The sequence below is a fragment of the Zea mays genome, chromosome 9 (genome assembly GCF_902167145.1).
Source record: "Zea mays cultivar B73 chromosome 9, Zm-B73-REFERENCE-NAM-5.0, whole genome shotgun sequence".
NCBI classification, from domain to species: domain Eukaryota; kingdom Viridiplantae; phylum Streptophyta; class Magnoliopsida; order Poales; family Poaceae; genus Zea; species Zea mays.
The window spans coordinates 28,606,207-28,628,251 of record NC_050104.1 but is presented as its reverse complement, the minus strand read 5'-3'; the positions used below and the strand labels follow the sequence as shown (position 1 = coordinate 28,628,251).

Genomic DNA, 22,045 nt, shown 5'->3' with positions numbered 1-22,045 from the left:
CTCTGCAACCGCCCCGCAAGAGCACCGACCAGGTATTCGCATCCCCTTCTCTTCCGGGTCTGAAGCACGAGATCGAGGAAGACGGGCATGTTCTCATATGCCCGCCTCGCCCTCCACCGAGATGCCACTCTTAGGGCGAGGCCTTCCTCTATATGTAGGAGGGTCACGGTGGGAAACCGTGACGCCAAGGAGGGCGCGTGCCAGGGCCAGGGCCAGGCACCGACAGTAATGGTGAGTAATAAATATATTTTTCTTGAATGCATAAGAAAGTATTGATTGTTTTGGGGAGGCAGCAGAGTTTTCCACAATTTGGCTCCAAGCGTGACGACAGCCTATCGTGCCCAGGCTTCTATAGATGTCTCAACTCAGCAGATTGGATGAATGGACCTGTCAGGCCAAACTTTCTAGACTTCCAAGGGGTGGACTTTGAGGCAGCGTTTGGGGTGAGGAGAGCTTACAGTGTAAGAGACATTCAGGTTTGATAAGCATCTCCCTCCATTTGCTACATTTGAGAAAGCATCTGGTTATCAGGTGATGGTTTTACTTATTCTATCACATGTCTCATCTGTCATCCATAGCAGTAATGTATTTTATTGATAACACTGTCATGATTTCTCTATTTTTTTTCTTTGTCTAGGCTCATGCTTTTATTCAAGGTTATGCTTTTTTATCTTGTTGCGTTAGTTCGGTTTTCTGATGTTGAAACTACAACATCTGCATAAGCTGCACTGGATGGTAGATGTATTCCTAGGTACACTGAACTTTTGCAGTTGCGAAGGGAATCTCAAATAAAAAATTTGTCGGTCTTAAATTTCTTCATCAACCAGGTATTTTCTTAACAATTTCATTTGAAACTCAGTTATGCCTGACTACATTGATCATAGAGTGTTTACTGAAATTGGGTATGGGGGTTTCATTGTAGTAGTTTGTTGCTAAAACTTTATGATTAATGGAGAACCTTCATAAATAAACTCAGATCTAAATTTATACAACTCATATCATTTTGCACCAACCACTCTAGGTACTTACTTTCCTCTATAATACTATTATCCAGAAACCTCTGCTCCTTTTCCTCAACAAAAAAAGGTTCAGAGATATGGAACATCACAACCTACATGTTATAGTCATAAATCATAAGCTCCCTATTCTTGTAAAATTATATGGTTGTCAGAGCCCAGTATCCATGGAGAACCTTTTATATAACTATAACTAACAACATTCATCAAACAACTGACATGCGCTAGGAAGGTGGTGTGTTGCTCCTGCCGCCGCTTCATGTCCAACAGCTGCATGTGGGCCTCCTCTTGCTCGCGTCGTAGCTGCATCAGCTCCCACGCCAGGGCCTCCACAATAAAAAAGAAAAGAGCAACACAAAACCAAGCAACAAACAGAAACATTCATCTGAGGTATGCAACTTTCTTTCCTTCTGATGGTTGGTCCATATGCCTTTTTGCACTTTGTTTCCTATAGTTTAGTCACCTTAGGATGTGTTATCCATAATTCTTAGATCTTGTTTGTACATGATCCCTCATTCACTACTAGCTTCCTTAGCAACTCACATTTGTATTATGGTTCAGAAATGCCTCCACAATAACCAATGACTTGTCTCTGGTATGATATCCACTAGCGTGAATCCACCATAAGGATGTTTAGAAATTCATTGCATTTGCTATAACTGAGATTTCGGATCCACTGGCATCGTTGTGGCTTGCATGTCAGTACTTTGTACAGTAGAGATCATGCGAGTAATCTAACCAGTGACACTGTCGCTGATCCTATGCTTGCCAGTGCCCCTAATATGGATCTTATTAGGTCCATCAGCCCTTTCTATTCTGAAAAAGGTGGAGTAGGCATCATTTGCGTGCCCAATGTCATCATCAATATTGCGATAAATTTATGTTTTGTTTATCTACTGCAGCCTAAGACTGTGACTCCTTTTCAACGAATCAAGGTGGACAACGTCAGATTTGCAGACGAGAGGCTTCATGATAACTCATATTGGGCTAAGGTGCTTTGTTGCTTTGTTGATCATACATGCACATGCTGATGGTTTTTTAGCATTTATCAAGCTAAATATTTTTCTGTGCTACCTTACCTCTCTTGCAGGACGGCACAGACACTGGTTACGACGCAAAGGCACATGAGATCCTTGGCCAGGTCAGGAGAAGGTGAGTACTTCCTGTTATTTTCTGGTTTCTCTCGGTAACAACAAGGAAGGGATCGAGGACGCCCTTAACACCTGATGGACACTTCCATGCTACAGCGGGTTTAGGCACAAAAAGACCAAGAAGAAGCGTGGCACCTATAGGGCGAGTAAATCGACCAGCAAACCCACTCGATCAAGTTCGAGAATTCAGACGAGGAGGCAAATGCTCTGAGCTTCAAATAGTATGACTTGTGATTTAGTTGTTTTATGTATTTTGTCATGTTTGGTTATTTTATACATGCCTTTAGGTGGTATTACCAAAGGCTCATGAAGGATGAGACTACTAGAAAATTTTGTTGAGAATGAAGGATGAGGCTGCTAGAAAAATTTATATCTGCATTCAATAAAACCGTGTAACTTACTCGGTTGTTGATGATAGATGCCAAAAACAAGGGTGTAATGCATGCTGCTAATGTTCAATTTTGTTGTATTCTATTCTTGTGTAAACTTTCTAGCTAATATTTACATCCTAGTTGTTGCATATCTCACCTGTTTGTTTCCATGTTTCTCCTCCAGATGTACCATTAACATTTTGTCGAATATTTTGTATGTCGTTGCAACGCACGGGCACCTAACTAGTTTCATATGATAAGGCTCCGCCTGGTAGATCTCTTCTTCTATCGGTTCCAACTCTGTCTCTCGCTCCTTAAAAAACAGTCCCCTCCTTATTTTTAAGAAAAGCTCTAGAAAGAACATCATGTTTAGTTGGAAAATAAATCTTATCTTATAGCCTTTTCTATAATGTAGCGTCGACAAAGAGAAAAACATGGAAGAGTACCTAGTAGAAACTTCTTTTTCTGGCTTCCAACTCCTGCTGATTTTTTAGGAGCTCCTCGCTCTTTTCTAGAAAGAGCCCATTAAAGAGCCTTCATTTTGATTTTTTTAAGAAACCATTGGAAGAGCTCTTGAATGAGCCCTACCAAAGGGGGCCTAACATATAACCCATGCTAACGCTACGAGAGGAGAAATTGACAACAGTGGCATAAGTGAGAGGGGAGGTGGCGGCGGAGACACGACGGAGGAGGGATGATCTAAATAATATTGTTCAATAACATTAAATTTGAGTAAGTGGGATGGTGTTATCTAGTAGTGTGAAACGTTGTTTTTTTAATGATGTGTTAGTCTGAGTACAATTTGTTTGGTGGATTTGTTAGAGGTTATGGGTGTGAAGGTGATTTAATGTGTTTTACAAAGTTTAAACTGGTGGATTATATAGCAGTATAGACTAAATGAATTATAATAGCATCAATTGTATTATGCTTTGTTTAGATGTTGATATTGGGTGTATGAAATTGAATTGGATGCAATACCAAACCAACCAAGGTATTGGAATAAGATGTAATTTCAATTATATTGTTTAGATGTCGCTTAACTGGAGTTTAGAATTGTACTGTCTAATTCTACATAATACAGAGAGCTGACGCTCGGTACTGGGAAGGAGAATAGAGAGTTTCTAGTTATACTCCAATTCTAAAGAATTGGGTCTCTGATTCCAAATCTCAATTATAAGTACAACCAAACGATAGAATTTAGAAAAATCAATTTCAATTCTCAATTCTGTGTTCCAATATTAACATGCAAACGGGCTATGAGATAATTTGTAGTCCACTAATAGTATGCCTTAGAATCGCAGTTAGCCCTCTTTTATTGAGTAGGCAAAGAAACGAGGGCAAAAGGTTCCTGCACAGTGCATTCTAGTCCGAGCTCCTGCACAGTGCTTTTTCATCGCTGGCGGGTAGGAGAATGGAAGACACCTCCCAGCAGCGGACAGGCTGCGCCTGCCCAAGTTCGCTCACTCTGCATTCTTTCTGTTATTGACATTTTAATTTCGTTCAAATTTCTTTTATTAGTGAGATGGTGGACACACGTTTTAAACAAGCACAGGGTTTGGCTGCAACTGTCAGCACTAGCACAGGGGGCTCAAACAAATTCACACCGACACATCCATATTCTTGTTTAACCGGCGACACACACACCCCACCACACAGATGAGATGACAGACCCATCCAACCTGCCCCTGCCCCTGCCCCTGCCTTTGCCTTTGAAAACCTCCACTGCCTGATTGGTCCTTTGAAAACCTCCCACGCACATTCTTGGCAGCTACTCTACTCAATGGCGCTGTCCTCCTCCGGCCACCCGGCGACGACCCGCCTGCTCTTCTCGCTTCTGCTCGTGGGCTCGGCGGCGGGCTTGCCGGAGCGGGCGGCCATCGACAGGGTCAACCGGCGAGGCCCTTCCCTCGGCCTCGTCATGTCCTACGTCGACGAGGCCACCGCGCTGCAGGCCTCCGGCTACTTCCAGCCTTGGCGTGCCCTCCCTTTCGTTGACCTCTACGGTACGCTGCCTCTCTGATCTCGGGCCGTCCATTTGTCCATCCATCCACGTGCTTCTTATCATCTATCTCCGATCCCTTCCCTGCGCTCTATCTGCCTGACACACACACACTGGCTGGTTCCTCTTGCCGTTGACTTCTCCTGGTGCCATTTCCATCACCAAGAAAATGATCATAAGCATGCATGAGATGACTGACGAGATGAGATTGGCTGGTGTTTCAGGACGGCGGTATCACATCGGCAGCATTCGGGGCGTGAACGTGATATACGCACTGACAGGGCAACGCAGGGTACTTATTAACAAGGAACCCATCTGCTTTTGCATCTGCATTTTACCTTGTGTCGTGTCTGTGTATGCTCTGATCTAACCTTCCTCTGGTCTTCCAGCTGAACGCCGCCGTCACAGTACAGACGCTCATCGACGTCTTCAGCGTGTCCGGCATTGTTCACTACGGCACGGCAGGGAGCTGCAACGACTCCATCTCCTTCGGCGACGTCAGTGTCCCCAGGCTCGTCGCCTACACGGGTGCCTGGACATGGAAGGTAGTATAAATAAGAAAACCTCCAAGTAATAATCAGTTCAGGCCAGCGCATGATCTCTGGAGCTCTGGCTACCGCAGAAGTTCAGATCACCGAGAGAGTCATCGGCGGAATTGAGCTTCGGCGAATACAACGTCCCAGACGGAGGAGGAGGGGAGAATCTGCTCGGATCCCTCAAGTACAGAAACGAGGAGCTTTACTCGGCCGGCAAGCCCATGGAAGAGGTCTTCTGGCTGCCTGTGCATTCGGCATGGTTCAGAACTGCAGAACAGCTCACGGTGGTGACTAGATAGACTACCGGCATCATCAGTAACATAATACTAAGTAACTGCGTAACAGAGATACTACATGTATGTCTGTGCAGTAACAGTGACATTATTTTCTGCAGGTGGAACTTGAAAGATGCAACGACACTTTCTGCTTACCCACAGCTCCACGGATTGTCTACGGGCTGAAGGGGTCGTCGGCTGACATGTTCCTCGACAACGCGGAATACAGGAAGTTCCTTTTCCAAGAGTTTGGGGTGTCTACAATGGACGAGGAGAGCGCAGCGGTGGTGATGGTCAGCTCAGCTCCCTTACTCATACAGTCATACTTGCACTACGTACATCCCGACCATGTATGTTACTTACTACTTACTAGTAAGATAAATTTAGCGCTCAACTCTGATGATCAGACAGCAACGTCGCCTGGCATACCTGTGATCGTGTTCCGAGGAGTGTCTGACTTGGCTGGAGGGGAGCCGACATGGTCGTCCACAAGCCTGATGAACCTGGCGTCCATTAATGCATTAAAAGTGGCGGTAGAGTTCATCGCTGCAGTTGGCAAGCATAGTTCAACCGCATCAGTAAAAAGATGATCGCCATCCTCGTCCGTTGCTGCTCCAAAATAGGCCTGCGGCAGTAACTGGAAGTTACTTATGTTCAGAATGATGTCAAACCTTGTGGCTTCAAGTCATAATATAATACGTCCTCTCTAATAAAGCGGTAGGAAGATTGACGTACATATCCACATTACTTTGCTCTCAGTTGCGTTGCGTCGATCCCCTGCTTTGGGGATGTGTACCCATTCTCGAGGCTATAAAATGGACCTCTAAATGTATGGAACAACACATCAAACATTCTAAGAGTACATTATAACTTCGAGACTCCGCGACCACGCTGTTTGAAGAGTTTGAGAGATTTGGACGCGTTTCTGAACTCTGACTCTGTTGTCTTGCGCTCTTTTATTCTCTTGTGTGTGTTGTTACTGTAATTGTGCTTTTGTGTGCGTGTGTCCTTACTTCCCTTACTCTGGTTTTGATATTGATCACTTGTGTGAGGCGTGAGAGACTCTAATGTGTGGAGATTTCTCACAAACGATAGTGAGTTATAAGGAATATATAACTGACACTTAAGTTTGATATTTGGATCATTTGAAAGGGGTTCAGTGCAACCATTGACCAAAAGGAGGTCACCACAACATGGAGTAGTCATTGGCCGAACCACGCTAAAAATCGTTGTATCACTTGACTCTTTACTTTCTTGCGACCATTGTCTTCTTGAAGTTATCATATTCACTTGAAATATTGCTCCTAGTTTAATACTCATCTTAAGTGAGCAATCAAGTGAGGAGCTCTCATCTCCCTTATTCCTACTATTAAATTTGGTTTTATTTATACTAACACATATTATAGACCAATGTTGTGTTATTTTTGAGTAAAATTTGTAGAATCATCTATTCATCCCTAGGTGTTATGATGCTTTCAACCTGCAGTAATATGATTAAACGAGATAGCTCTCACCAGTGTATGACGTTGCGGTGCCCACACGTCAGTGACCAACGTCAGAGGAACTTGGGGGCGGCTGACTAGCTTCTTCGCACGGCCGCTCGTCTTGAGCTGCCGACCGCCGGGGCGGGGTGGCTGGACGGTCGCGTCTCCAACACGAACTGTCTGTCTGACGCTGGGGAGCAAGCTCTGTGCGGCTGTGCTTGGATGGCGATGGCCGGCTCCGGGCTCTCTCTGGCTTCCATTTGCTATCTCTCCCTGTGCCTGCGGCCGTCTTGCATGCCATGCCGGCCGGCCAAGTGTTGAGGTGCCAGCAGCAGCCAGCCAAGCCAGCCGCCCGGTCAAACTTTTAAAACCGCGTGTCAAGCATGGCCAAGTAAGCACAACTCCAATCATATATACTAGTAGATAGATAGATACATCAGGTACGTACGTAGAAGGCACAAGCCAGCTCATCCAGGCGTCCAGCTCATGCTCATGCACGTACGGCAGTCGTGTTACATATGCTGTGCTGTACAGTGCAGCGCTACCTGCCAGGAGTTTTTCATCTGGCTCCGGTTGGATTTACAGCAATTAACTATATACCTGATGATGAAAGTACGCCTGCTGAGGCGTGGATAATGATGGTGATCGACGCGCTGGGCAGCTGATGACCGATTCTAGCTCATTCACGGTGGAATTTGATCGGACAGACGCAATGAGCGCACAAATTTCGATATTTAATTAACCCTTAATTCATGCGCGCGCCCTCTCTACATTTGACACTTGATTCACAGGCTTTCATAAATTAATTTGAGTCTAGACATGTGAATTATATACATTTCGATATGAGGGATTTCTCGGTTGTTCTCTCATTTCCTATATATTTCCAACACATTGCCCTCTTTTACTCGGGTGACGGGGAATTTTTTTGAATGTTCTTGTTGTTGTCTCCAATGGCAAGGACTCAATGAGCTGTGTCTTGTGGTTGTGGATGCACGACCCAAAGTGTCGCGACTAAACGGAACTCCTTGCGGTAAATAAAGGATGATAAAAAAATGTTGTTCTTGTTTTGTTGATGTTGAGGATAAACCCACAAAATTGTTTTCTAACTTAGTTGTTACAAAGGCAAGGGCCATGAGGGATTGTGTAAAAATATTGTTTTGCATCATAATAAAGTTTTAAATAGAAGATAAGATATGGATGAAATATGTGAGTGGCTGGAGATAGTCCAATAATGCCACATGACTTTTGTGTGGTGGCGAGGCTAAAAGGACGATGTTGTAGCACACTGAATGCACCGATAGTTGTCAGGATCTTGGAAATTATAATTAGCACTCATGAGTAAGTTTGATCATGGACCACTCGAATCGACCTCAACCCGCAAAAAAAAACCTGGTCCGACTCGACCAATACAACGGGCGAGCATGAATCATAGTTTTTGACCCGTAACAATCCACAAGTCTGCTAAGGCCTATGATTTTTGACTAAAAACTTGATCCAACCTAAAAAAACTCGACCTAACGCTAAAAAAACTATCCCAACAACTCGACCCCAACACAATGCATGGGTTAAACATGAATCGTGCCAATGGCCCACGATACCACCGATGTTTGAACAGGTCTACTCATTAGGAAGCCGAGCAGGCTAACAAGCTAACATTCAATCGAATAGGTCATTGTAGGCTCTTTGCTATGGATGGCAACGAACACATTTTACTGACATGCCCGCGAGTCAAAACCCTATAGAGTGGCTTTGGGTGTGAGTTTATACCAACATGCACAAACGATTCTAAAATCAACATTTTTTTTCTTGCGGGTATAAAAAAGTTGTACCCATACTTGTGGATCCACACACAAGTGTGTGTATATATATATGACATATGTGAAATATGTGTGCAACTATGTGACTGTGGGTGTGCCCTACGGATTTATGATATATACCTACAGGTAGCAGGTACGAGTAACATATTGTACCAGTCACGAGTAATATGTGTAGATGCAAAACATGGGTATGATTTGTGAACCCTGTATTTGTGGGGTTTGAACCCGTTACCATCCCAACTAGTTGTCGATGGATCAAAGAAGAAATTAGGGGCATTAGTTTGGGGGCGTATGAAGGTCTCATCCCAGTAAGGACTAGTTTGGGAATCATATTTTCTCAAGGGTTTTTCATTTTCCAAGGGAAATTAGTTCATTTTCCCTTGTGAAATTGAAAATCCCATGAAAAAAGTAAAGTTATCAAACTAGCCCTAAGAGTTGGAAAAAACGCTCGAAAAAACATGGTTTTTGGGGCAATTTTTTCGAAATCGGTCCGTTCCACGCTTTAGTATACAACATCTCTATAATAACGATTCTCAACCTATTTATACAGAAGTTTTTCAGAAGCGCAAATGCTAAAGATTATTAGAAATAATTACATTTTATAGTCGGGAATTAAGAACCATCAGTGGAAATTGATTTGTATTGGTGATTGTGCTAAGAAAACCGCCACGACAACGAAAAATCTTTTCCAGAAAACGTAAAAATAGTCTAGAAATAGCAAAAAATTTATTAATCAAGGAAGACTCGCCTTCATGTCTCCTTCGAAGTCACCAGTCGCGGTATTTTTCGCATGCTATAATACGATTAGGAATCAAACCCGTGACTCACCCTCGCGCGAAACCTCCTCTACCACTCTGCCTTATAACGTGACTTGTACTTACACTACATTTTTGTCGCCCATGTGTTATAACGAATTGAGTCTAAATTGAATATTTGAGGCCGTAAATTAATTCAAACAAAAAAGTTGTTAACTATAAAGTTGAATAACTTTTTGAAGATCTACAAATTTTGGTTTGATACTTTTTCCCATCCGAGTCCATTTGCAAAATTTGCATTTTAAGTTTGACAAATTGGGATGCATTTTTTGAGAGCCGAGATTATTTTAAATAAAAAAGTTGTCAATTACAAAGTTTCATAACTTTTCGAGATCTACAACTTTTCTTCCAACTTTTCTTCTGATAGTTTAATCATCCGAGGTCGTTTGAAAAACTCAAAAAATAAAGATAAAATTGATTTCTAATGGTGGTTTTTTAACAAACCACATGTAGAAATACGTAGGCTTTAAGTTTTTTTACTAGTGAGGTTCGGTTTCCTGCTCGTTTTTAAATTCTTTTTAATTTTTTAATTATAAAAATAGAAAAATATAATAGAGTAAATATTTTCCTTATATATATCTCATAAGTATGAACCATCAATTTCGATAATGAAAACAACGAATTTTGACGAAAAAACGTTTCGCACCGAAGTTCGTTTTTTTCAAATTTAAAAATATGTGCACTGAAATTTTCAGAGAAATCCAAACACCCGCCCAGAAACACGGTTTCTCGACCAATTAAATCTGAAAACCATTTTCAAAATTTTAAAATGAAGACCAGTTGATTTTTAACTGTTTTCACCGATTTTCGGTCAGTGTAGCGTTACAGCTGAGTAGTAGTGTTTTTTAGGTTAAACGGGCTAGTAAACCCTGTTCCGCACACCGTCATCGCATCCCAATCCCATGTGCAAGCCGAAAGACGCTTTAACATGAAGCCTTTGAATTAGTAGCAGCATGACGCGTATATACCAATCGCCATCAGCCTGTCGCCTCCTTTTGTTTGAAATTTTTTTGGGCACCGCCTGCTCGTCTCCGCTGCTGCAATCAGCAACCAACCCTCATGTGAAGCGAGGCCGCGTTGGTTGCCCGTTTCGCTAGCTCCCAACCCAAATCCGCGTCCCTCGCTCGTGTCCGCGTCTTGCTCCTCTCTCTCACGCCACTCACGCGAGCTCGCTTGCTGCTTCCTGTGGACTTGTTCGTCTTCCAACTCCTGCTTCCTGTCTGTCCCCAACTCGGAGCGGCGACGCCGAGCTCACCAACCCTCCCGTCCGGCCACCCCGTCCCCACCCACGGCTACTACTACTAGTACCCGGCGCTCCCCCTTCCTCGTTCCATTCATTTGCCACCGCCGTCCCCTCCTCTCCTCTGCCCCTTCGCTTCTCTCTGTCCTTCCTACCGCTTCTATTTTAGTTCATTCAACTCAGGTTCCATTCGTCGTTCAAAGAAGAGCAAGGAGCTTCACAGATCCGGCCGCCGCCGCTACCTCACTCTACTTCCTGCTGTGGCCCCTGGCTTCCTCCCCTCCCTCCCTGCTTCTCCCCCATCTGAATCTGCGTGCGCGCCGCTGCTTCTTGCTTTGAATCCTGTCCCGGGGTTCCGCCCTGATTTCTCGGTCTTTGTCGGATTTGCTTTCCGTTCGCAATTCGCAAGGAGGACCAAAAAAAAAAAAAGTTGCCATCTTTTTTCTGTCCTTCCGCAGCGAAATCTGCCGGTTTTGATTGGTATACACACACTTGCTTCAGTCGATAGATGCCCCTCCATTGCATCCGTCTCTGACGCTTCCGCTTCCGCTTCCGCTTCCGTCTTGCAGATCAGCCACCGCCACTGACCGATCCGTACCTGCATCCTCCAGTACCCGGGCCGCCCGCCATGGCCTCCACCGGCGGCGGCGGCGGCCTCCGCCACAGCAACAGCAGCCGCCTCTCGCGCATGTCCTTCTCCGGCGGCGGAAGCGACGACGCCCGCGCGCAGGCGGCCGCCGCCCCGGGCGGCGACCGCCCCATGGTCACCTTCGCCCGCCGCACCCGCTCGGGACGCTACGTCAGCTACTCCCGCGACGACCTCGACAGCGAGCTCGGCGCCGCCGGCGTCGACATGTCCCCCGACCGCGACGAGCAGTTCGCCAGCTACCACGTCCACATCCCGGCCACGCCCGACAACCAGCCCATGGACCCGGCCATCTCCGCCCGCGTGGAGGAGCAGTACGTCTCCAACTCCCTCTTCACGGGCGGCTTCAACAGTGTCACGCGCGCGCACCTCATGGACAAGGTCATCGACTCGGAGGCCAGCCACCCGCAGATGGCGGGGGCCAGGGGCTCCTCCTGCGCCGTCAACGGCTGCGACGCCAACGTCATGAGCGACGAGCGCGGCGACGACATCCTCCCCTGTGAGTGCGACTTCAAGATCTGCGCCGAGTGCTTCGCCGACGCCGTCAAGAACGCCGGTGCCATCTGCCCCGGGTGCAAGGAGCCATACAAGAACACGGAGCTTGACGACGTCGTTGGCGCTGCCGCTGATGCCACAGCCGGGGGCAGGCCTACGCTCTCGCTGCCCCCGCCGCCTGGCGCCGCTGCTTCCAGGATGGAGAGGAGGCTCTCCATCATGCGCTCCCAGAAGGCCATGACCAGGAGCCAGACCGGAGACTGGGACCACAACCGCTGGCTCTTCGAGACCAAGGGGACGTATGGGTATGGCAATGCTATCTGGCCCAAGGAGAATGAGGTGGACGCTGCAGGCGGCTTGGGTGGAGGTGGAGCTGATGGACAGCCGGCCGAGTTCACCACCAAGCCATGGAGGCCGCTCACTCGGAAGCTTTCCATCCCTGCTGGAGTACTCAGCCCATACAGGTAAATGCATGCCTTTACCTGCCTGAAATGCATTGTCTTTCTTTTCAACCGTGAATGTGAATTGGATCCATCATTCATGTGCACACACAAGGGCGGTTTGAATTTGGAATGCACTGTTGTTCTGCCTGTGATCCACTTGGTGGTTTTTATTTGCGTTCACATATTTAAAAAATATATTATACCCTGATTCTGAGTCAAACTTCGGTTAGACCTGGATTTGTTGATTAGTTTCCGTTGTTGTGATCTGTTGAACAAACTATAGGTTAGGTGAGTTGTCAGATTCTTAGATCTGTCCTGTACGTCTGATCTCTACCATGTTACAAACATCTGAAACTTAATAATAGTCACTACTACATTCACACCTATCTTGTATGGATTTGCTGTTGAAATTGCAGAATGCTTCCCAACTTGTGCATTTTTATTACATCCCCACAACTTCATCGTATAGTCAGTCATCCTTTGTTTCTGTAGCAAAATAGATGTGCAATTGTTTCATTGTAACAATGTCCTGTATATTAACCTCGGCGGCTCTGGTGCTTTCTGCAGGCTTCTCATTCTTATCCGCATGGCCGTCCTTGGTCTGTTCCTTACTTGGAGAATTAAGCACAAGAATGAGGATGCCATTTGGCTCTGGGGCATGTCTGTTGTCTGCGAACTCTGGTTTGGTTTTTCATGGCTGCTCGACCAGCTGCCAAAGCTGTGCCCTGTGAACCGGGCCACCGACCTTGCCGTCCTGAAAGACAAGTTTGAGACCCCAACGCCGTCCAACCCTACTGGACGGTCGGATTTACCAGGGCTTGATATATTTGTGTCTACTGCTGATCCGGAGAAAGAACCTCCACTGGTCACAGCAAACACTATCCTGTCCATCCTTGCTGCTGACTACCCTGTGGAGAAGCTTTCTTGCTATGTTTCTGATGATGGAGGGGCTCTCCTGACTTTTGAAGCCATGGCTGAAGCTGCTAGCTTTGCTAATATGTGGGTTCCTTTCTGTCGCAAGCACAACATTGAGCCTCGCAATCCTGACAGCTACTTCAATCTTAAGAAGGACCCATACAAGAACAAGGTTCGCCAGGATTTTGTCAAGGACAGGAGGAGGGTCAAGAGGGAGTATGACGAGTTCAAGGTCAGGATCAATGGTCTGCCTGACTCGATACGCCGACGCTCTGATGCGTACCATGCCAGAGAGGAAATCAAGGCTATGAAGAGGCAGCGTGAGGCCGCTCTTGATGATGCAGTGGAGCCTGTTAAGATCCCTAAAGCTACATGGATGGCTGATGGCACTCACTGGCCTGGTACTTGGATTCAACCTTCTGCTGAGCATACCCGTGGTGATCATGCTGGAATTATTCAGGTATATATGCATCTTACATGACTGTCGTTTCTGTACATAAAGAAAGAAAATATACCATAGCATACATTGGTGCTCGGTATTACACACAGTCAGTAGGAAGTATAGTTGATTCTGCTACTCTAGTCGTTGACAAGAAAAAACTGGCACCTAATCCGTCGTTGTTCTGTGCTTCAGGTGATGCTGAAACCTCCCAGTGACGATCCCTTGTACGGCAGCACCGGTGATGAAGGCAGACCTCTTGATTTCACCGAGGTCGACATCCGTTTGCCAATGCTGGTGTATGTGTCCCGAGAGAAGCGGCCTGGTTATGATCACAACAAGAAGGCTGGAGCGATGAATGCTCTGGTCCGTTCATCTGCTGTCATGTCAAATGGCCCCTTCATCCTCAACCTCGACTGTGATCACTATGTCTACAACTCGCAAGCTTTCCGCGAAGGGATGTGCTTCATGATGGACCGTGGTGGCGACCGCATTGGTTATGTCCAGTTCCCGCAGCGGTTTGAGGGCATCGATCCATCAGATCGCTATGCCAACCACAACACCGTCTTCTTCGACGTCAACATGCGCGCGCTGGATGGTCTCATGGGACCAGTCTATGTTGGCACTGGCTGCCTTTTCCGCCGTGTTGCCCTATATGGATTTGACCCTCCGCGCTCCAAGGAGCACGGTGGCTGCTGCAGCTGTTGCTTCCCCCAGAGACGCAAGATCAAAGCTTCAGCCGCTGCACCGGAGGAGACCCGGGCTCTAAGGATGGCAGACTTCGACGAGGATGAAATGAACATGTCGTCGTTCCCCAAGAAGTTTGGTAACTCGAGCTTCCTCATCGACTCCATTCCGATTGCTGAGTTCCAAGGGCGCCCGCTTGCTGATCACCCTGGTGTCAAGAACGGCCGCCCTCCCGGTGCTCTCACTGTCCCCCGTGACCTTCTGGATGCATCCACAGTCGCTGAGGCCGTCAGTGTCATCTCATGCTGGTACGAAGACAAGACCGAGTGGGGCCACCGTGTTGGTTGGATCTATGGCTCGGTGACGGAGGATGTGGTCACTGGGTACCGGATGCACAACCGGGGTTGGAAGTCGGTGTACTGTGTCACCAAGCGTGACGCCTTCCGCGGCACCGCGCCCATCAACCTGACCGACCGTCTCCACCAGGTGCTCCGGTGGGCTACTGGATCAGTGGAGATCTTCTTCTCCCGCAACAACGCGCTGCTGGCGAGCCGCAGAATGAAGTTCTTGCAGAGGATCGCGTACCTGAACGTGGGTATCTACCCGTTCACGTCCATCTTCCTGATCGTCTACTGCTTCCTGCCGGCGCTGTCGCTGTTCTCGGGGCAGTTCATCGTGAAGACGCTGAACGTGACGTTCCTGACGTACCTGCTGGTGATCACGCTGACGCTGTGCCTGCTGGCGGTGCTGGAGATCAAGTGGTCGGGGATCAGCCTGGAGGAGTGGTGGCGGAACGAGCAGTTCTGGCTGATCGGCGGCACGAGCGCGCACCTGGCGGCCGTGCTGCAGGGCCTGCTGAAGGTGGTGGCGGGCATCGAGATCTCCTTCACTCTGACGTCCAAGTCGGGCGGCGACGACGTGGACGACGAGTTCGCGGACCTGTACATCGTCAAGTGGACGTCGCTGATGATCCCGCCCATCGTGATCATGATGGTGAACCTGATCGGCATCGCGGTCGGGTTCAGCCGCACCATCTACAGCGAGATCCCGCAGTGGAGCAAGCTGCTGGGCGGCGTCTTCTTCAGCTTCTGGGTGCTGGCGCACCTGTACCCGTTCGCCAAGGGCCTGATGGGGCGGAGGGGCCGCACGCCGACCATCGTCTTCGTCTGGGCGGGCCTCCTCTCCATCACCATCTCGCTGCTGTGGGTGGCCATCAACCCGCCGTCCCAGAACCAGCAGATTGGTGGGTCGTTCACATTCCCCTGAAAGCTCTCTGGGCCAATGGCGGATTCATGCATGCTTCGTCGCAGTGGGATCCTTGCGTTGCTCTGCATCAGTTCCTGGTTGCAGCGGTTCACTATCTGAGGACGAAGCTGCTGGGGGGAATGTGGGATCCTGACTGTCGAACTGGCTACTTTTTTGTTGTCGAAGCTGATAATACTCTTATGATGAGCTATAGTAGTAGTTCTTTTGTTCTTTTGTTTTTGCTATATATAAAATACATGTTCTGGTCCCATAATTTGGTTATGTTGGACAATTAAACGTGGAGCCCCAAATTTCCAGTCTTTTGTTGGATGTTGCTGCGAGCCTTTGAAATGTCTCATCATGCTGGGTGCAGTAGGTGAGGTAAGCGAGTAGTCTTTTTTTTTTGGCCGTTGCTGGTGCTGGGTCTGCAAGACCTGGCAACTGGCGCTCCACGCGGAGTTGCCTGACCGGCATCCACATGGAGTCGTGCCGTGCACCGCCACCGCCATGATCAAGAAAAGGTCAGGCTGTCTCTGTCCATGACCCATTCACCGCACTCACCATTCGTTGGTTTCTCGTGGGTTTGGTACCACCGATCCATTGAGGTTTTCTAAGGCCACATGTGCCAGCGGTCGTTTGTAATGCCTGCTATGATGTCATCAAGAACAGCGACTGCTTTTTTGACGTGTTTGTAGATGCAAGTTGCCAACGATTTATTTTCGTGTATTTTTACACTTTTCTTTTTATTTTCCGAGAGGAATGCATTCTCAATTTATTTCCCCTTTGTTAATCCATCGTATCGTATCCTCTAGGGCTGGTAACGCGGCGTGGGGACGCTCCAGGATGACAACCGAAAATTTTCTCGTCACGAAATAGCTTCTCATCTCCGTCCTACGAAAATATTTTATCATCCACAAGAAATTTCTTGTCAGGATAGCTTTCCATCTCCGTCCCATGAGATGATTTTCTCACGGGATTCCTACGAATGCTCGCGCGTAACGTTTTTCCACTATCTTCGTTGCTCACGGGAATAAATTCCCGATGGAATGTCCCTCACCACTTAAATTATAATTAAGGTTTACGTTCTTTATTATTAATGTAAAACATTATCACTTATAAATATTATCACATGTAAAAAATCATTATATGTGCATCAAAATGAACATATTTTTATAATTAGTAATCTCTTGACAAGGTAATTATTTATTTATATTATCAACTAGCGCATGAAAATAGTTGCATGCAAGTTTAACGGGTCCCCGCGGTGAACATAAATAGGGAATGTTTTCCCATCCTCGTCCCTGTTTATCCGTCGGAGAAGAAATTTTACCCATTTTACATCCCCGTAGGGGAAGAAACTTACTCATTCCTCTTCCCTATTAGAAGAATCTATCGCATGGGAATCAAGGATCAGGTCCCCATTGCCATCTTTAAGTCGATCCCTGGCGAGTTCTCTGAAACTGATTTCTCAGTCTCTGTTGAAAACGCTTAGAGCCTATCCCTTAATCTCAATCCATATGAGGCTTTGTTCTGTTATTTCTACGCCATATGGATTGGATATGTTTGGAAATTTTTACTAGAGATTTTAACTTGCTATGGATTTAAACCCACTCAATCCCCTCTAATTCATATGGATTAAGATGAAAATGAACAAGCCCTGAATTGGACGTGATCAAGTGAGTTTAAATCTCTATCAAGTCAATTATTTTCTATTTTGCTAATCATATTCAATCCATCTGGAATGGAATAATCGGACAAGGCTCAATGAAGACAAATCCTTGATAAGGAACACCAAGGACACCATTGTATAATAACAATTACAAATATATCAATTATCAAGAGATAACAATAAGATAAAAATAAATATATAATAACCAACAAACATGTAGATGTCACAACTCAAAGTCACTATTATGTTTAACACAATCATGATCTCACAAATCACATAATACACAATCATTTGAATTTTAATTATTACAGCACAAGTGACATTTTTTCTAAATACAATAAAATAAACATCACTATACATATAAATTCTAGTATTTGAATTTACTAAAATATTAGTATTTAGAATGCTTTTACTAAATTCGTCATGGAATGCATTACTATTTAGCGTCATTGACATTGATACTTTTATATCAAATGTTTTGAAGCAAATACGTTTTTTATTCTTTCAGAAGGTGTAAATACCGACGTGGCTACAAGGGTCCCACGTGTCAGTTATCTTCATCCTGTCCCACGCGAGTCTGCCAACGCACACATTCACTGACAGCCTGACCTAACCAGACGAGTGGGTCCTGATGCCAGTGGGAGGACCAAGGCCTCACCCTTCCCCTCCTCTCCTCTCCACCTCATCCGTATCTCCCTCCCTCTTCTCGGCGGCCGTGGCGGCGCCGGAGGACTATGCGCGGCCTCCACCGCTGCCCGCACCAGCTCCTCCTGGTCTCTCCACCGCCGCGGTCCGCCCCCGCGTGCCGCCAGTCGGCCACCGCCTCATCGCGGGGCCTCAGGAGCTCCCTCGCCGTCTTCTCCGCACCCGGGGCTCGGGTAGCGGCGGCGGCGCGCGAGCAGAAGTGGGGCCACGTGGAGGGTGATGAAGACGGTGGAGAGGAGGGCCTAGGGGAGGCGCTCCACAGGACGCGGGAGCTCGTGGAGTGCGCCATGTTCGCGGCCGTCGCTGGGCTGGCCTACTTCCTCAGCAATTCCCTCGCCATTGAGGTTGCTCTGCTCCCCTTTCTTCATTCTCCGCTCCGCGCCTCTTCCTGTATTTTCCTAGTCTGCGTTGTTACAGTACTTAGCAAACGAAACACCTTGCCCGATGCCCGCCATGCATTGGGACTGAACTCACAGTCGGAGGAGACAACATTGAACGAGGATTGGGGAGGGGAGTGTTTTCTTGCTTAGCTTTGCTGTAAGAACCTTCCATCCAGAAAATGCAGCTACCGTGCTGGTACGTCGGTCCGACATGCTCTTCTATAAGACTATAATTGTTATCTAAGATTCGTTATGAGGACATTCTCACCGGTTTCGTACTAGCTGATTCAATGTCGAACGATCGGCATATGTAATTAGACTGTCTCCAGCAAGGATCTGTAAATGGTCCTCTTCCTTAGATTTAGCGTATATTGACGTCCTTTTTCCCTCCAGCAACGACCGGTAAATGGTCCGCTAAATAATATAGGACGTCCTTCCACCGCTAAACGTAGAGGTTCTCTCTCCGTCCGCTATCCATCTGCGAGCTACGACGGCAGGCATTCCACATGCGACTAGGAGAAGGTGCGACGGTGGCTCTGCATTCAAGACGTGAGGGGACCCTTCCACATTTAAGGCGTGAGGGGATTTTTTTTCAAATAAGAATTAGTTGACAAATGCATGTTACATCTCATGATGAACTTCACTTTGTACTAATTTGACCCTAAATTTGAAATTATTAATCACACATTATTTAGGAAAATAGTAATTGCAAATTAATTAAATATACTATTTTGCGCATCCATTTTATTGCATGTAATGGAAACAAAACAAAAAAGCTAAATGAATGGAAAAACGAAATCTGTTAACGCTGTAGCTTTAGAGGACCGAATTTAGGAGACGTTGCTGCAGACTGAGAAGATATAGAGGACAGGATCTTTTAGAGCGTGTTGTAAAAGACAGAGAATATTCCTTTAGAGGATGGAATTTAGGGGACGCTGCTGGAGACAGCCTTAGAAGCCGTTATGCTTGTGCAACCAAGCCTAAGCCTAAACTCTACTGCCTTTTGGGAATTTTGTACATAGTACTACGGGAGTCAGATACGTATGTTTGAGGTGTGCGTGTGGCTGGTGGGGTAGTGGGGTGGAGGAGGTGCTGAGATGAGACAGCTCTACCTGCGAGCAGGGACACAAGAGAAGGGATGTATGCAGGAGGTGGCATATGGAACAGCATCAGAATGTGATGACACACTATTGGTGACGGGCATCAGAGTGTGTGCCATTTGTGATGGCGTTAGCAAGCCATGGTTTTTTAATGACGTGTTTAGCACTGCAGATTTGATTCCAATCCTATGCCTATGAAGCAAATTTATTCTTTTATTTTATGTTGATGCAGAATTATTTCAGTTGCTTTTTCCCATTGCCGATAGTCATTTCCTCATTAAGATGGGGACTAGAAGCCAGCAGGAAAACCGTGGTAAGTCCAATTAAATCGCTTCGCTTTTTTGTTTTGTTTTGCCAAACTTATACAGCTGTTCCTTGAAATGCCTCACCAGGTGGCTACTGTTTTACTGCTATTCACATTATCTGGCCCTGTAAAAGCGTCAACTTATCTGGTAAGCAAAGTTCTTCCTTATGAGTTAGTAGGTTCAGCTGCAACTCTGTGGTTAAAACATCCAAAACTAACTATTTGTCACATTTCCTTAAAAGCTAACCATCGATGCTGCTGTTGACTTGGGTGCTTTATTGGCAAAGCAAACAATGAAATGAATAATAGCATTCCATTCTAGGAAAACAATTAGAAAAATGCTTATTATGATAATAAAAGATTGTTTGCTGTGAAAGATCATCCAAGATTTACATGTTTTAAATAGCAACAGCTGGGTATATCTATCATGTTGCGGCAATATCTCTTATACTATCCCAGTTATGATTTTTGTAGTCAATTTTCTCCTTAATATACTTTTACATTTTATAGCTACTTATATTTGTCAGATTTAAAGAATACAATGATTCTGCATTCAGGCTGAACTGCACTCCTTGCATTTTTTTTTTGCAGCTAATGCATGGAGTAGTTGGTCTCATCATGGGTACTGTTTGGAGGTGAGAAGTACAGAGGTTAAATATTGAAGCTTCTGCTTTCGTCATCGGCTTCTTTAACCCGCAAGCGATGACATTTTTTCTTCCTCTATAATCAGATTGGAGACCAACTGGATTGTCTCCATCATCCTCTGCTCCATTGTAAATTCTCTGACTTTGTTTTAGTTATCTTTCTGACCCATATAGATTGTACACGGCATTTTAAACATCCTGACTTCTGTGTACAAACCTGTAGCCTCACTACAAACTTCTTTGCGGAGCTTGTGGAGTTAGTCATGCATAAATTTATCGTTCTACATATAAGAATCAAACTGTCAGCTTACAGCATTGTTATAGTTGTAAATCTTATTAATCTTGGTGTTAGTTCTTGTCTTATCTTTGCGGAGCCTTTTTTAAAACGAGTAGTAGGTCCTTATACTTGTTAACTCTTGCACACGAGGTCTATTGCTCTCAGTACCATGAACACACTTACACGACACTACTCAAGAATTGCCAAATCATTACAAACATATGAATGTAAATGCTAACTGTGGACATTAGGAGCTCACACTTGACAACATTAGGGAAACCAAGCCTGCATTATAAGATTTAGGAATTTGAATGGTACTTGGAGACAAGTTTAAGGATCATACTGAGCCCAACACTACAATCTGTCTTGTAGGTCCGTGCCCTGGGAGCTTGTGGTTACGTGCTAGTGTCATCGTTTCTGATAAGAGAAAATATTCTCGCGCTGGTACCTGCACTCCCTTATTCAGGTTTAAGAGTAGACTGAGTAAGACTAAGAGTGAGCTGGTTCTGTTCAGTAACCTGTATTCCATTTCAGATAACGGTTAACATTCATGCTTCGTTGACATACATCCTGACGGCAGCTGGCGTGAACACAATTCCTTCCATGGGCACAATATATCTACTCTTTGGGACACTGGTAATTCCTGATCTCATAAGGGCATGTACAACCTAGACACTGTTACACGGTACTCCAAGTATAAGACACAACTAAAACACAACATATTACAGTGGACATGTCTAAAATATGTGTCTTACCATATTCATTGTACCAATCAGAACATTTAATAAATTAAAGTGACCAATCAGCTAGTCTCATGTCTCGAACATAGAGCTAAGACACTGTGTCTTCGTCAAGATACATGTCTTGAGTTTTTTTACATTCATCCCCTAGACACACTCGAAAACACAACTCAAGACATCCATTGTACATGACCTAAGCAGGGTTTACCGGATGTGCTGTTCCGAGCTTTTAACTCTTCCTTTCCTAGTGCAGCTTCTACTTAATTGTGGGTTCTTCGTCTTCCTCCTGCATGTGATGTATACGGTATTCCTGGCGAAGCTTGGGATAAAGCCGTCGCTGAGGTCACCAAGATGGCTGGACAGAGTGATGTGAAAATTTTAGGAGTAGGGCATCGTACGTAGTGACTGTTCTTCCTGTTCTGCTGTTTTAGCCTTGCTGTTTGTCGCCCCTACCTATACTGGGACCTGTAACCATGGGGTGCATCTGTGCATGCAAACGCGACAAGCAAAATTCGGGATTATCAATCAATCATCTGTGCTACTCGTGCTCTGTTGATGATCTTCTTGTTAAGGCAAATGCGAGAGGAAGTTCTGGAGTGCCAATAATCTACGGTGAGCCTGAAACTAATACTGGCACCGTTCCATGAAAAAA

General features: G+C 45.9%; 4 protein-coding genes across 8 annotated transcripts; 3 read left to right on the top strand and 1 right to left on the bottom strand.

Moving 5' to 3' along the window:
- Positions 1–4,125: 4,125 nt before the first annotated feature.
- LOC107522026 (uncharacterized) lies at positions 4,126–6,229 on the top strand. Of its 4 annotated transcripts, none has more exons than XM_020543831.2 (6): positions 4,126–4,541; positions 4,762–4,829; positions 4,927–5,082; positions 5,160–5,357; positions 5,468–5,641; positions 5,760–6,229. In XM_020543831.2, the coding sequence occupies exons 1-6, from the start codon at positions 4,319–4,321 to the stop codon at positions 5,781–5,783; spliced, it is 843 nt and encodes a 280-aa protein (XP_020399420.1). In that variant the 5' UTR covers positions 4,126–4,318; the 3' UTR covers positions 5,784–6,229. The 4 variants fall into 4 exon arrangements, with proteins under 4 accessions (XP_020399420.1, XP_020399419.1, XP_020399421.1 ...); XM_020543830.3 differs by having other exon boundaries at positions 5,468–5,683; NM_001322108.1 differs by having other exon boundaries at positions 4,174–4,541; positions 5,756–6,083.
- A 4,233-nt stretch (positions 6,230–10,462) lies between these two features.
- Positions 10,463–15,904, top strand: LOC100383550 (uncharacterized). The gene is made up of 4 exons (NM_001398748.1): positions 10,463–11,184; positions 11,274–12,309; positions 12,856–13,663; positions 13,838–15,904. Exons 2-4 carry the CDS (start codon positions 11,333–11,335, stop codon positions 15,593–15,595), a joined length of 3,543 nt encoding a protein of 1,180 aa, NP_001385677.1. The 5' UTR covers positions 10,463–11,184; positions 11,274–11,332; the 3' UTR covers positions 15,596–15,904.
- On the bottom strand, positions 10,802–12,303 carry LOC118473294 (uncharacterized). Its single transcript, XM_035962501.1, has one exon. The coding sequence runs from the start codon at positions 11,306–11,308 to the stop codon at positions 10,943–10,945; it is 366 nt and encodes a 121-aa protein (XP_035818394.1). The 5' UTR covers positions 11,309–12,303; the 3' UTR covers positions 10,802–10,942.
- A 1,931-nt stretch (positions 15,905–17,835) lies between the features above and the next one.
- LOC100272453 (uncharacterized) lies at positions 17,836–21,952 on the top strand. 2 transcript variants are annotated; one of them, XM_008660009.3, is made up of 8 exons: positions 17,836–18,292; positions 19,661–19,741; positions 19,821–19,880; positions 20,324–20,367; positions 20,463–20,505; positions 21,026–21,097; positions 21,188–21,289; positions 21,647–21,952. In XM_008660009.3, the coding sequence occupies exons 1-8, from the start codon at positions 17,978–17,980 to the stop codon at positions 21,764–21,766; spliced, it is 837 nt and encodes a 278-aa protein (XP_008658231.1). In that variant the 5' UTR covers positions 17,836–17,977; the 3' UTR covers positions 21,767–21,952. The 2 variants fall into 2 exon arrangements, with proteins under 2 accessions (XP_008658231.1, NP_001140399.1); NM_001146927.1 differs by having other exon boundaries at positions 17,949–18,292; positions 21,188–21,920.
- Positions 21,953–22,045: the final 93 nt, after the last annotated feature.

Coding starts and splice junctions, on each gene's coding strand:
- LOC107522026 (NM_001322108.1), top strand. CDS start 4,319: ATGGCGCTGTCCTCCTCCGGCCACCCGGCGACGACCCGCCTGCTCTTC. Junction 5,083..5,159: donor CGGGTGCCTGGACATGGAAG/GTAGTATAAATA, acceptor TGGCTACCGCAG/AAGTTCAGATCACCGAGAGA. Junction 5,642..5,755: donor AGAGCGCAGCGGTGGTGATG/GTCAGCTCAGCT, acceptor TCTGATGATCAG/ACAGCAACGTCGCCTGGCAT.
- LOC118473294 (XM_035962501.1), bottom strand. CDS start 11,308: ATGCAGGTACGGATCGGTCAGTGGCGGTGGCTGATCTGCAAGACGGAA.
- LOC100383550 (NM_001398748.1), top strand. CDS start 11,333: ATGGCCTCCACCGGCGGCGGCGGCGGCCTCCGCCACAGCAACAGCAGC. Junction 12,310..12,855: donor GGAGTACTCAGCCCATACAG/GTAAATGCATGC, acceptor TGCTTTCTGCAG/GCTTCTCATTCTTATCCGCA. Junction 13,664..13,837: donor ATCATGCTGGAATTATTCAG/GTATATATGCAT, acceptor TCTGTGCTTCAG/GTGATGCTGAAACCTCCCAG.
- LOC100272453 (XM_008660009.3), top strand. CDS start 17,978: ATGCGCGGCCTCCACCGCTGCCCGCACCAGCTCCTCCTGGTCTCTCCA. Junction 19,881..20,323: donor TAAAAGCGTCAACTTATCTG/GTAAGCAAAGTT, acceptor TTTTTTTTGCAG/CTAATGCATGGAGTAGTTGG. Junction 20,506..21,025: donor CCATCATCCTCTGCTCCATT/GTAAATTCTCTG, acceptor TCTGTCTTGTAG/GTCCGTGCCCTGGGAGCTTG.